We start from the raw sequence: 12,425 nt of genomic DNA, 5'->3' as shown, positions 1-12,425 counted from the left end.
TCACCCCATGCATAGAAACAAATATTCTAGAAGAGTGAGTTAGAACCATTCTGAAAACAGGAGCAAATTTTAGATTTATGTAACAGTATGTTATGTAACAGTAAATGACTGTATCCTGATACAGCAGTATGTTTTCTTTGTTTTCCACCTTATACTGGTGAAAAGTTTAAAATAATGAATAACATGCAGTACCTAAGTAAATTCAGAGGTTAAATGGAACCACACGAAGGTACAACACACATGTTGCAACCATTCATTTCACATTCATTCCACCCCTGACAGCTCCCAACAGGACTAACCTAACAGCAAGGGCTTAAAGGCTGACAAAACCTCCATAGGCGTTTACTTTTTTATAAATTTTAAGCAAATTCCCATTCACGTGACCAGGTATTTGCAGCTTAAGCTGTGGAACAGCTAAATGTCAAGTACATTCAAACCACTATGAAAGGTTCTCTCTAATTTGGTTACACACCAAAGCTACAGCAAGAAACCCCCCTAGGAGAGAGCACGTCCTAGGAAACAGGTGGTATTTCCTTCTACCACCTTCCCAGCGTTCAGCCAATGTCAGCTCAGGTTTCTGTGCATTTAATAACTTCCTATAATGTTGTCCAGCTGCCCCCAAATCCATATAACCTTTCTAAACCCGAAAGACCTTTAATAAGGATTTCCACTGTTCATTTTTGGGAGAACCACTTGCTCTTCCTTGTTTTGAATTCAGGTCAAATTGGTTTTATTTGAGGCTTAACGGCTATAATTCTACACAGAAATATATGTAGTTTCTTAAGTTATGTAGAACCTTATCATTACTTTAATACAATTAATGGAACTATTTGACTCTAATATCCCCTTAATTTACTGTGCTTCTAATGTATATTATATAAATGAAAAATCATCATTTTCAAAGCAATCACTATTCTTCTTTGCCCAAACATGTACAGTCCTCCTCTTATAACAGACTTTCTTACTAAACTTCACAATTAGCTAGTGACTATTAACATAAAATAGCAATGTAGATGAAATATTATTATGTCAAAATACATTAATATGCTACTACACATATGCTCTATAATGTAATAGGATAATATCATTTTACCCTACTAATATATAATATTTACTATTTTGTAGACCAAAGTCAGATTTTAATATTCAACCACACTTAACAGCACTGAAGTTAAAGCAAAAAGCTACCCTCTTAAAACATTCACCTTCACAATACAAAGAGACCCCTTAAGTGCATTTCCACTTTGTCATTTTAAGCTTGCAACTCATCTGACCACTGACTAACCTTTAGGAGGTTGTATTGCATTCATTATTCTAGGGGACTAATTAAATAGTCATTCAAGGAACCTTATGTTGTCATGTTTTATACAATGAAATAGTACAGAGAGCTGAGACTCAGACCCATCGTTCTTTACTTTGACTTATTTGATTGATCAACTTGATGTCTACTTAAATACATGTAATTATTGACTCTGGTTGGAATAGCAGCAAAGGTATTTTTATCCAGGAAAAAAATTCAAAGTCCTTCAGTATTAATTTGTCCTAGGAAATGCTGCATTATTAGTTTATACATGTGTTTACTTTAATAAATTAATTTATTCTAACTAACTATCAATAGCCAGTAAATCACATCTGACATGGAAGACATGGTCTAACTTGTTCATTTCATATGCAAGATTTTCATTACCATTATTTCATATATAAATGCTAAAGGAAAAGCTGGGAACAAGAACTTTAATAATTATATTTTATTATTTGCTTTACAGTTTCCTGAAATTTACCATGGATGGCAATGAAAATGAGCATGATTTCTACCTATTTTATATACATGTGCACATAAACACAGAGGCTGACAACTATTTTCACATCATCTGTCATTGGACTTAGCTCAGAGTAGGTTGTTCTGACCCAACACACCCAGACGGGGCAAACAACTTTTACAGTGGGGTGTAGCTCAGGCAGTGAAGAGTCTGTGTTTCAACATCTGACTTCAAGGACTGTTGTTCTCTTAGCAAAAAAAATATAGCAAGGTTTCACATTTATATGAAAATATAGAAAACATCAATTCTCAGTCATAACCAGCAAGAGGAGCATTCATTTACATAAGCGACGACTGACACAGTATACAAGAATTAAACTCCCACAGCACAATATATTTATTTTGCCTCTACAGCAGAAAGGATGAAGTTCAACTTTCCTCCATGTGGGTGGTATAATTTGGATTTAGATTTGTAAAATTATGTAAGGGAAGTAAATATGCCAACAGACTAATGCCTGGGATCTAAAAGATAGATGGGTAAACACAGCTGGGCCTCTGGATTCTTCTCTCCCCAGATTTGCTAAATTTCTCTCCCCAAAATCTTATTTCATGGTGATGATGTAAACATCAGAATTCATTTCCTCCTTATGACAGTTCATGAATTTGGACACTAAATGTGCTAGAGAAAAGTAATTTTACTAAACCCTTATTGATAATGAAGTAACATACTAAAGAAAGACTTACTCAAATGTCTTGGGGTTTATTTCCCCATGGAAACTCTGAGAAGAGAAGGGAAGAATCCACCAGCAGAAAAAAAGGTGCTGCCACTGGAAATGGAAGTACTGAATCCAAGCACTGAATCTCAGTATCACCACTACATAATAGCACCACCTCACAAGTAGCATTTTTTAGAGACAAATACATCGGGAAAAGTTGCAGAAGCAGAAAACAGTAGAGGAAGAATGAAAGATAAGTAAACAGACTCTGAAACGTATTTTCTTCCTCATGGAAACAACAACAAAACCGATCTACTGCTGACACTTGGAACATTTGTAAACATCACCATAAAGTGGTGTTTACATGTTGCCCTGGAGTCTTAGAGCCCAAAGAGGACAGTATGGAGCATCATAGATATATATTTATATAAACTGGCACACACAGATATGTATACATGTCGTTTTGTAGACTTGCAGGGAAAATCAGCTTGGAACAGAGAAGCAGGAAGAAGAGAAAGACAGTGCAAAACCACACTGAATATCAGAAGTGCATCAAGGAAAAGCAGCTTTCTGTATCTCTTTATGTCCTGGTTTTTAAGAGACATTTCAGAGATAATAATAGATTAATTCAGAGCCATTAAATCATGTATAAGCAGAAGTAGTCATGGAAACAACTTGAAGATTTAGGGTCAGAATTTTGACAGAGGTGATGTCTGATCTGTGAACTTCTTCAGCATGGCAACTACCTAAAACTGAAAAATCTACATGAACACCTTTTCTGTTCTGAGTAGAATGGTTCATTCTTGTAAAAGAAAACTTTCTTCCAATATAATTTATTGTTCTTCATAAGAACACTATCAGGTAGATTGATTACTGCTGATTCATGAAAACCACCTCATTTATTTTGATTACTAATTCTCCCTAATACTGTTACCATGAATTTGGCATTAACATCTTCAGTAATATTCACACCAAAGGATGTTTCAGTGGTTAGTGTCTATATTCAGTGCTTATGATTCAACTCACACCTTTAAGTATTTTCTGGAAATAAATACATTTCTAATGCTAACTAAAATGGCCTTATTTCCATGAACAAAAGTGGGTTACCTAATTAATGCTAGCTTTGTTTCAGGATGTTTAAAAACTAAAGATGGGACATCAACAAGTTTATAGAATTCTTAATTTACATGGAATTAGCTGTGAAATATTTTAAAAAAGTACTACACCCATTTTTTACATTTTAAAAACTCTTGACTCAGAATAATCTAAGGTGTGCTTTGTAAGAATTTTTCTAAGCACATGACTAAATTAGCATTCATTTTTTTGTGTTTGAAGGCATGGATAAACCAAAAACAGATTTATTGGAATCGTCCTTTCAATTACTTTATTCCAAAAACAGATTGATGATTTTAATTGCATATTGGGTCAGGGATTTTCTTGTGCAAATAACTGTATAATAACCTAGGAAAGAAAACTGGAGACATATTTTCATATGCAAAGATATCCAAACTATCTTGGGCATCAAAGACAACAAGACAGGCTGCCAAAATTATCCATGCTACTGTATTTCTGTGCAACTATATTGCACCGTGCAGCATAGCTTCCTAATAAAACTGCAGTTTATCTTTTCAGGAGCAAACTAAAGAATTAGCAATCATTTTACCTTCTTCACAGAGGACATCTTTTTCCATTTCCTTCTATTCAGACTTATAGAGTAAGCATGAAAAGTACATTTGTATATATTATGAAAACTACATGTGGCTTCAGGAAAGGAGTAGGCTTAGGTGATATGCAAAATTTTGAAAGGAAGTCTGTTCGACATTACCATATGAGGGAGCAGCAATGGAGGATGTTTGGAGGCAGCAGGAGGCTTCCTATTTTTAATATTTAACCTCTGCTATTAGCTCTATAAGTCTAACAGGGAGATCTTGAGAAGCATCCTGACATGACCACTGAAAATTTTTCTTTACGTGTTCATTTTTTTAAAATTTCATCTTTATGATAAAATTACTACTTTCCCTGAATTTCCTGAAATATTTTCTGAGCTTTTTTATTTCTTCGTTTTAAACAAAAACTGACAGCAGATGAGAGCCATGACACCAGAAACATAAACATGAAGTTATCTTTCACTGCACTTTACCACGTCATTCTATTCTAGGATAATGATTTTACCTGTTATCATTCCTTTTAAGCTTTATTTACTTCTGTGTTATTAGACTGCATTTGTGGAATACTCCCTATCAGGCTTTCTTTACTGTTCTCCTTTTCATACACTATTGTCAGCTGACAACATACTGTTCTTAATTATATACCAAAACATTTTTATTGCCAAACCTTCTCTTTCAGCACACGTGCCTGACTTCCATTCAAAACAGGAGCATGAGTGAAATAATGTGATAATAAAGCAGTGATAATAACACATAGTGCAAATCTGCATCACACTGGAAGTCATGGACTTATACAGGAAAAAAGGAAAACAGAAAATAAGTCCTGTCAAAGTGCAGAAAATAAAAAAAAATGAGATTGAAGAACATTTTTATACTGGAAATATTCCATTTAATTTATTATTTTTTCAAAACTACCATGAAATTCAGTAAGTTAAGTAGTTATTTGCAGGAGAAGAAGGAATAGATACATTCAAAATCACAAAGAATACAATGAAATACCTAAACAAAGCATTTCAGATTTTCACAGGTAGATCTATACTTTAAAATCACTCCAATAATCACACTGAACATAATGAGTTTTGCTTAAATTATAATGAATTTTCAGCAATACGACCAGCTCACTAGATACAATTCTCCACATCTTTTGCCCAATTGCTTATTTAAGATCTTATTTTAAATTCCTCAGAAGTCATGTAATGCTTCCAAAGAGGAAAGAGAAACTGTTTCAGATGCCACACACCACAAAGGTAGTCTGGACATGGAATATTAATAGTCGATAGCTTACTGCCTTTTTCTGGTATCCACTGCTAAGTTATTGCATAGGCAGCATTCCTTCAAAGTTCCTGAACCCACAGTGATAATATGTGAACTTTGTTCTAAAAATCCTTTCTTTACCTTGCCAGGTAGCAAAATACGCTACCTAGATCAAAAAAAATTCATCAGATCAAAGACAGTAACAGCGATGTAGTGAATGAAAGAAAACAGAACTGTAATTCTCTACTAAGCACGTAATCACGATAGGTAGAGGAAAAGAATTCACTGCTACTGATTTCACCACTTCTCTGGACAGGTTTTTTCTCATTTTAACCAAGTAACATTTTTTCTGCCGTTATTTTTGTTTTGTTTTGCTTTTTTCTCACTTTTTTAGTAAAATTGTTATCTTTTTTCTCCTTCATTCGGACTCCTCGTAATTTCAAAATTTGTCAGTATCTGGGGGAGAGAAATAAATGAAGGAGAAGGGTGGGTTTTAACTCATTAGAGGTCCCACTCCCTGAACATACTGTCATTAAACCAAGGCACCTTGCGATAGCAGCTACTACTCATTTCATACTTTGTCCAGCTTATTGTCTTCATTCTTCTGTGTGAGACCCCTCAGCAGAATCACATACATGAAGTGGTACTTCCTACGCAATTTCAAGAGCAGCTGGTGAGGAAAAGCTGGCAGGGATAGATAATGATAACAGCTTTTTCATGTGTCTGAGCAACTCACAATTTTTCAGTATGAAATCTGTGGATTCTGAAATGATACTAACCTACACTGAAGGAGATTACAAGTTACTAATCATAATCAAGGAAATGAAAAACTAGATGACTCCATTGGCATCTGCATGCTATATCAAACTCATCTGATGTTTCTAAAGTTTTAAAATGTAGTAATATAAATCAGATTTATGGAAGATGAGGTATCTTGTATTTAAACTGAAACACTAAAAAATTCCTAAAAAAAAGTGTATTGGTTTTCATTGCCTCGGCAAGACAAGTTCATTATTGCTGAAGCATTCAAGTATCTAATCATGGAGAAAAAATAATAGCACCAAGAATTAATTACAAATAATTTTTTTAACAATTTTCTCCCGAGTCTCTCAAGTATAAAACAACCCTTCCAAAACAAGCCAAAATTAGAAACATTAAAAAGAAGAGAAGAAGAATATGCTTTGATCTTTCTATTCCTTGCCAATGCAGTGTTTCTCATTTTCATTCTCTGGTCAGACTGAGAAGACTTTTTATTGTGACAGATCAGTTTATTTTTCAAATATGTGAGAGTTCTTACCAGTTGCAAAGCTGCACTGCAGTCTTTTGTACTTCCAGCAGTCTCAAAAAGAATTAGAAGCCTTCTGTTGCTCGTATTATATCCATTTTGGGAAGAAGTTTCCCTTAGATATTTTCCACTAATTGCCTCAAAAGACTTCTACAATAATCCAAAGGCAAAACAGCAGTGCTCTTTTCTAATATAAGACTAATCTAAATTTCCCCCTGCCCTTTTCTTGTGGAAGCAGGCAAACAGTAAACAGAAGGAGAATCCTGCTTGTTTGCCTCATGTGCTGGTTTTGGCTGGGATAGAGTTAATTTTCTTCACAGTAGCTGGTACAGGGCAATGTTTTGAATTTTGAGTTTAACCCAGCTGAAGTTAAAGCCAGACACCTCATTTGCAAAAACAGTATAAATGCAGAAGGAAGTTTCCAGAGCAGTTGCTGTGATAAAAGGAGTTGTGAAGGCTAAAAGCCAGATGTGGCTTGAGAACAGTTTTTAAACTCTGAACCACTTTGTTCAATAGGTCAGGACATATGAAGACTGAGACATAAAAAGTGCATTTTTGTTTAAACTTAATACAAAAACAAGACTCCTCTTTAAACTTAAAAAGTGAGCTTACTGGTTGACTGTAAACTTTGTAACCACCCTGAACGCAAGGTCTGGAAAAAACTCAAGCCAGTGGTCATTTTGTATTTTATATGAAAATTAAAAAAAAAGTATTTTGCTTTAGGATAATGAAATCCCTGTTACTAGACAGACAGTATCTGTTACTAAATTGTTTTGGTGAGTGCTGTGTAACATGATCTAACTTCTACATAGTCCGCCTTGTTTTTCAGTTAAGCCACATTTAACATCAAAAGCTTTCTCTATCTAATCAACGAAATCAAACAAGAATTTCCACTATAATTTGTCATAATTCAGCTAGCTTTGCAGACACAGACAAAGAAATCATGAATACAAAAAGTTCTCATTGCAACGGTTTAGATTTAAATGTAACCCGAGAAGGGTTATATACATGACATGTATGTCGTAATTCCTGAAGATTCCTTTTCATGTCACATATCTAGAATCTGTAAATACAATTACATGTTAACCCATCTAAAAATTATTAGATAGTTATTATTATTAGAGTTTTTTTCTAAAAGCATCCTATGAAATGGAGTTTCAGAGATCACACCAACCTGCTACCTGTGCTCCAGAATACTGCAGTAAGGATGATGAGTGTGACAACATTAGAACAGTTATGTGACTCTCATGAAGCATGTGTTCAATGCTTAAATCACAAATGCCAAAGGCACAATTGATGAGAAAACTCTATAATGGTCTGTGATGGACTGAAATGTCAGTAATGTCCGAAACATTGTCAAAATCATAGAAAGACTTTTTGTCCAACTACAAGGAAGCAACTGCCTGTCTGCAACCACCAAAATCTGACTGGAATTTGGATTGTGACTGGGGTCTTGAGATAAGACTATTGTCTAATCATCTCAAGTGTGAGGAGAAGTCAACAAACAAGGTTCAGGAACGCAGAATGTATCTGTGTTAAAAACCAGCCCTTGCTGGACTGAGGGGGTAGTGGAGGAGAAGGGTTTTGGGTGTGTGATGGTGAAATCTCCCCACACCAAACCAAAGGAGTAAAGCCCTCCCCTCCGCTCCAGGAAGACCAGTACACACAGGACATTCATGTGAGAGGCAGCTGAGAAGGGGTCATAAACCACCAAACACCCCCAAAGTGCTCCGCCAGCTCATTCCTGAGACCTTCTACCACCAAAGGACTGCACATGAGCCAAGTGAGGCAACAAATCCAGAGCCTGTGCAAGAGGTTGCAAAGCTTCCCCCCACCCCCAGGGGAGGTGCTGGCATCTCCTGAACGTACATTAATCCATCAGACTCTATGTTTTGTGGGACCCTCAACACCAAGAAGACCAGAGGACCTGGACCAAAGGGATGCCAACAGGTTACACGGAGTGGTGATATATTTTCTATTTTTAGCTCTCTCTTTCACTCACTTTCTTCTTCCCCCCTCCTTTTTCCTATTTCTTTCTATTTTTCTTTCTCTGTCTCACATTTACTTTTAAATAAAACCCCCACTATTGACTTTGGCATCTGGTCTTGTCTGCACCTTAATTCAGGTAAAGGCATTTCTAATAATTTTAATAATCAGATCATAACATGGTCTCCTGAGGAGTATACTGTATATACAGCACAGAACCTTACAGCAATTTAAGGGTTTCTAGATTTGTAACACAGGATTATTCATGCCTACAGGCATATACCAAAAAATCAGAGAATCACTGGTAAAAAACCACTGTGCTGCAGAATACACTATTCCCAGTGCACGAAGAAGAAAACTCTTCAGAACTTCTTGAGGTTAGTCATTTTTCATATACTTACAAGCAATTATGCTTAATGGAAAGGAGCATTAAGGGTCTCTCTGTCCACAGAGAGACTAAAAGAAAATACATGTTTTGAACAGAAAACCCCATCATAATTCTTTGGCGTTACAGTAGATGAATTGCTGGAGAAAATACATTGTGATGAATAGTATGTTTAGGTAATTACTAAGCAAGATAATATGCCAGTTTCAGTGTGTCTTGATATCATTTTGATACCGCTTGGAAGGAGAATCTTGTACTTCGGATCACTATGGACTGACCATTTGCTACATGAACACAGTTCTTCTAAACTCTCAGAATTTCCTGAGGCCTCCCAGATAACATGCATTTCAGTCCATAATTTGAATCCTATATCCTAAATCCTGTGCAATATAAATTTACTGAAAGAAGGCTGCTACCTTTTAGATGAGTCAATAAAAATCATTAGAATCCTTGATATTACATCATTTTGGTTGATTTTGGTACAGAGAATTCCATTCATTGATTCTGTCAGTCAAATTATAATACGGGAGCCACCTAAATTTCTAACCATGAGATGCCTAATATTTAAGCTGCAGCTTATCTAATCCATTAAAAATTGCATTTTAAAAATATTTAAGCACATTCTGACTGTTGATCTATAATAAAGTTTTTGTGTCCCTTACCTTTAAAGACGATTTAGTTCGAGGTTCTGTTTTCTGCCTGGTGAGCTTGTTTTGAATAAGCAATGATTGATCTGTACGAGTATCATAATTCCCATGTTCTGAATCATCTGTATAAGTATCTTTGTCCTTCCCTACATCTGAAGGAAAAACAGAAGAAAACAATGGGCTCATTTTAGATTATAGTGGATAGAAATGAATAGTATTATTGCAGCCACAGTTGAACATTCATTTTTTGTACACGTTTTTCAATAATATATTCTATCCCTTCCTGCAAAAGTTTTTTACTTGAACTGTTATCATCTTTGTCTTCAAGTAGAAATGACTTCTATTTTTAGGAGACAGCCTAGAGAAGTGGGGTTTCACTATGGCTTTACAGTAGTTTAAAAAAAAGCCGCAAAGTGATATGAATATTCAAATGCTTGACTCACAGTTGCTGAGACTCAAAATGTTTTACCAAATAGGCAGGTACCTCCTGGAGACCAGAGTAACATGTCATGTCATAAATTTCAGCAAGCAATCGAAATGCCCAATTTCCCCCCCCCCCAATGCAGACATAGCATTTGAAAATTTGCATCTTAAGACACTGCAGTAAGCACTTCAGAACACATTTTAGGAGGGCTACCTGATGGTGGTAGAAGGTAGAACGACATCACAAAGAAAGCATTTTCCTTTTCATTGGATTTAGTTTTAATTGCTCAACGGAAGTTTTCATGAAAACTTTGCTGAGTACCCTGAGAGAGCTGCAGGAAACAGAGGACCTTCCTCAAAGCTCACTCACATTGTCCCTCAATGAGTCACGACAACACTTACCCTGTATACCCAGCAGGAGTAAAATGAAGGGTAATGTCTGTACAGTGTAGGACCACGTAAAGTTTTAATGAATGTTGGAAAATGGTCAGACTTGAAAAAATATTTTAAAGATGAAAAAGATGGAATAATTATTCCCACACAACTGGACAAATTGGAAATAGAAACATAGACAAAAAAATTACCCACAAATCCTGAGCCAAGTTCTCATTTCAGCTTTCACATCAACATGGGAAAAGTCAGGACTAGGAACAGCATTTAGCCCAGTAATTCTAAACCTTATAGAGAAGCCAAGTCATGGTTGCTGTGGAAACCACAATCTTGAATTTTCTGAATATTATATTCATAAAAGCTCATCTGCAACAATAAAGTCTTTTTCATGAAGTTGCTCAGTTAAATTTTCCACAGTAAGTACTACAGAAATAAAAAAAAGAACAAACACAATTATCTCACATACCCTAAACACTTCACATTTCTGAGATGGAATATTAAAAACTAGAACATTTCCAAGCACCACTTTTTCCGCAGTTGAGCTACAACATAACGATTACACAAAATGTTTCCCTGGTAATTTCTGATACTGACACTAACCTTGGTAAATCTGTGATTGGATTTTGTCATGTAAAAAATAGCTAATTTTAATCATCAAAGTGCCTAACTCAGGGATTTTATTTGTTTTAAACAATGTTTAAACTTAATACCCAGATTCCTATCTGGTCACCAAAAATGAATGTAGTAAAAGGAAGGTTTTAGGTACCAGGTATACAAAGTAGGAAAGAGGACACTTAAACAACTTCGCAGACTCGCCTCATGCCCAGGGGTGATGAACTCTTAGTTTTACTACAGATCAAGAGTTTGTAATAGAAGCATGTAAAACAGGACTATGAAGCCATAACTAAGTCATTTAAGCAGAAAGGAAGACTATACTTACATTAAGAAGTCTATTTTTATGAGAGAAGTTTTAGAGGATTATGCCCTATGAGTACATCCAATACTAAAAAGAAAACAAACAGCCTTTGCAAAACTACCCAGTGCTTCATTTAAGCAATTTGAAGTTAGGAAATAAGTTTTCCTTCAGTGTTAAACACACTTTACCTGCTAAACATTTTTATGCTTTCAAGGACACATATTTTAAAATGCAGCATATCTCTTCTGTAAAAAAAAGGATTATTTCTTACATAAAACTTAAAGATACTTGCTATTATATTTCTTAGCAGTTGATTACTCACTTTGTGCATGTAAAACACTCTCCCACTATATAATGATATTAATACAGTAAAAAGGGGAGCCATTCATAGCATTTAAACATTGCACTTGAATTAGTATTTGTTACACTTGTCTAAAAAATGTCAGACTGAGACATATCATACAATCCATGTTTCAAAAGTATATTCAGAAGTGTGCATTTTCCTTCACATTCAGGTAGTTTTGGGAACTACTGTCAACAAAACACCTAAAATATGGTTTGTAGATGCTTTGAACAGACTAGTACTCCCATTTACCTCTTCTGCAGCATATATTAAAAGAAAATCTTTAATATAAATAATCAGACTCAAAGAAAAAGTTCAATAGAATGCATGATATTTTTATACCAAAACAGGTTGCAAAGAACAATCACAATGCATGTGTGTGTTTTGGGAAGCACATTTAGTTTCTTAACTTTCTGCAAATTTCTTTCGATTATTTTTAATGTTTTTAAAGAAAAGAGAATAAAATATGTTGATTTTAGAAAAAGAACTTGAGAGAAGATAACAGAAATTAAACTTTGCTACTAATAGCATTGACTATGTTTTTCTATTTTTTATGACCAGGTGCTTTTTCTGTAATAAGGTATCCACTACTTTCATTTAAAAAAACTCTTTCTCCTGTAATTTTCCCACCCACTAAGCCAAAATTACATTCTT

The 12,425-nt window shown here is 35.0% G+C and overlaps 1 protein-coding gene across 7 annotated transcripts in view; it reads right to left on the bottom strand.

Annotated features, from left to right (window-relative positions):
• The window catches only part of ANO3 (anoctamin 3), a 177,776-nt gene that overhangs the window by 66,011 nt on the left and 99,340 nt on the right, over positions 1-12,425 (bottom strand). For all 7 annotated transcript variants that reach the window (XM_051776583.1, XM_051776596.1, XM_051776593.1 and 4 more), the window contains exon 4: positions 9,715-9,851. In XM_051776583.1, coding sequence (XP_051632543.1) covers positions 9,715-9,851 — 137 coding nt within the window. The remainder of the gene's footprint in view (positions 1-9,714; positions 9,852-12,425) is intronic.

Source organism: Manacus candei, unplaced genomic scaffold (assembly GCF_025592945.1).
Source record: "Manacus candei isolate 608988 ecotype Guabito, Panama unplaced genomic scaffold, ASM2559294v1 h1tg000009l, whole genome shotgun sequence".
NCBI lineage: Eukaryota > Metazoa > Chordata > Aves > Passeriformes > Pipridae > Manacus > Manacus candei.
The sequence above is the reverse complement of the archived record's forward strand: the minus strand, read 5'-3'. Positions and strand labels throughout refer to the sequence as shown.